Source organism: Galeopterus variegatus, unplaced genomic scaffold (genome assembly GCF_000696425.1).
Source record: "Galeopterus variegatus unplaced genomic scaffold, G_variegatus-3.0.2 Scaffold23601, whole genome shotgun sequence".
Lineage (NCBI taxonomy): Eukaryota > Metazoa > Chordata > Mammalia > Dermoptera > Cynocephalidae > Galeopterus > Galeopterus variegatus.
Window position 1 is genome coordinate 10,091 of NW_007749712.1, and position 586 is coordinate 10,676.

At 47.6% G+C, this 586-nt stretch overlaps 1 protein-coding gene across 1 annotated transcript; it reads right to left on the reverse strand.

Annotated features, from left to right (window-relative positions):
- Position 1: 1 nt before the first annotated feature.
- On the reverse strand, positions 2-586 carry LOC103583495 (sperm-specific antigen 2 homolog; the record flags this gene model as incomplete). Its single annotated transcript, XM_008564791.1, has 2 exons — positions 238-586; positions 2-183 (listed from the first exon to the last, which is right to left on the reverse strand). Coding segments are annotated over exons 1-2 (531 nt in total), but the record flags the coding sequence as incomplete, so codon positions are not given.

Below are 586 nucleotides of genomic sequence, written 5' to 3' on the forward strand. Positions count from 1 at the left end.
TAGAAGGTACTCCAGTTCTCCTATTAGCATGAGAAGGACCAGAACATACAGAGGATGACTCCGATGTTGCCTGGGAGAAAACAGATTCTGAGCTTTCTCCAGGAGGAGTTTCAAATCCCATTTCTCCAAATCCCAGGCCCAGTTGAGACTTCAGGTATGACCGTTCCTGCATCAGTTCAGTAACTGGTTCCATTACATTCAACGGAGAAGGGCATGACAAGTTATCAGCACTTCTACTGCCATACATTCCCACCAGTGCTGAGGAGCGGAAGGGTGAAGACCCACGCCCAGCATGAAGCTGCTCCTCCAGTCCCAGCAGGCGTTCCTCCAGCTGCTGTTCCAGGTCCTGGAGTTCCATTCGGACTGAATTTCTCAAACTCTGGAGCTGGTCAACTTCATACCTTTCCTCCTCAGTCATATGATGATAAACCATGGTTTGCTGATGCAGCATAGCCAATTCTAAATCCATGATTTGTGTTCTGAACAAATTCAGGCTCCACCTCATTACTTGGAGCTCCTGAAAAGGAGGTAGAACAGATGATTTCTGAGTACTATACGGAGCAGCAGCAAGATCAGTTCCTCTCAT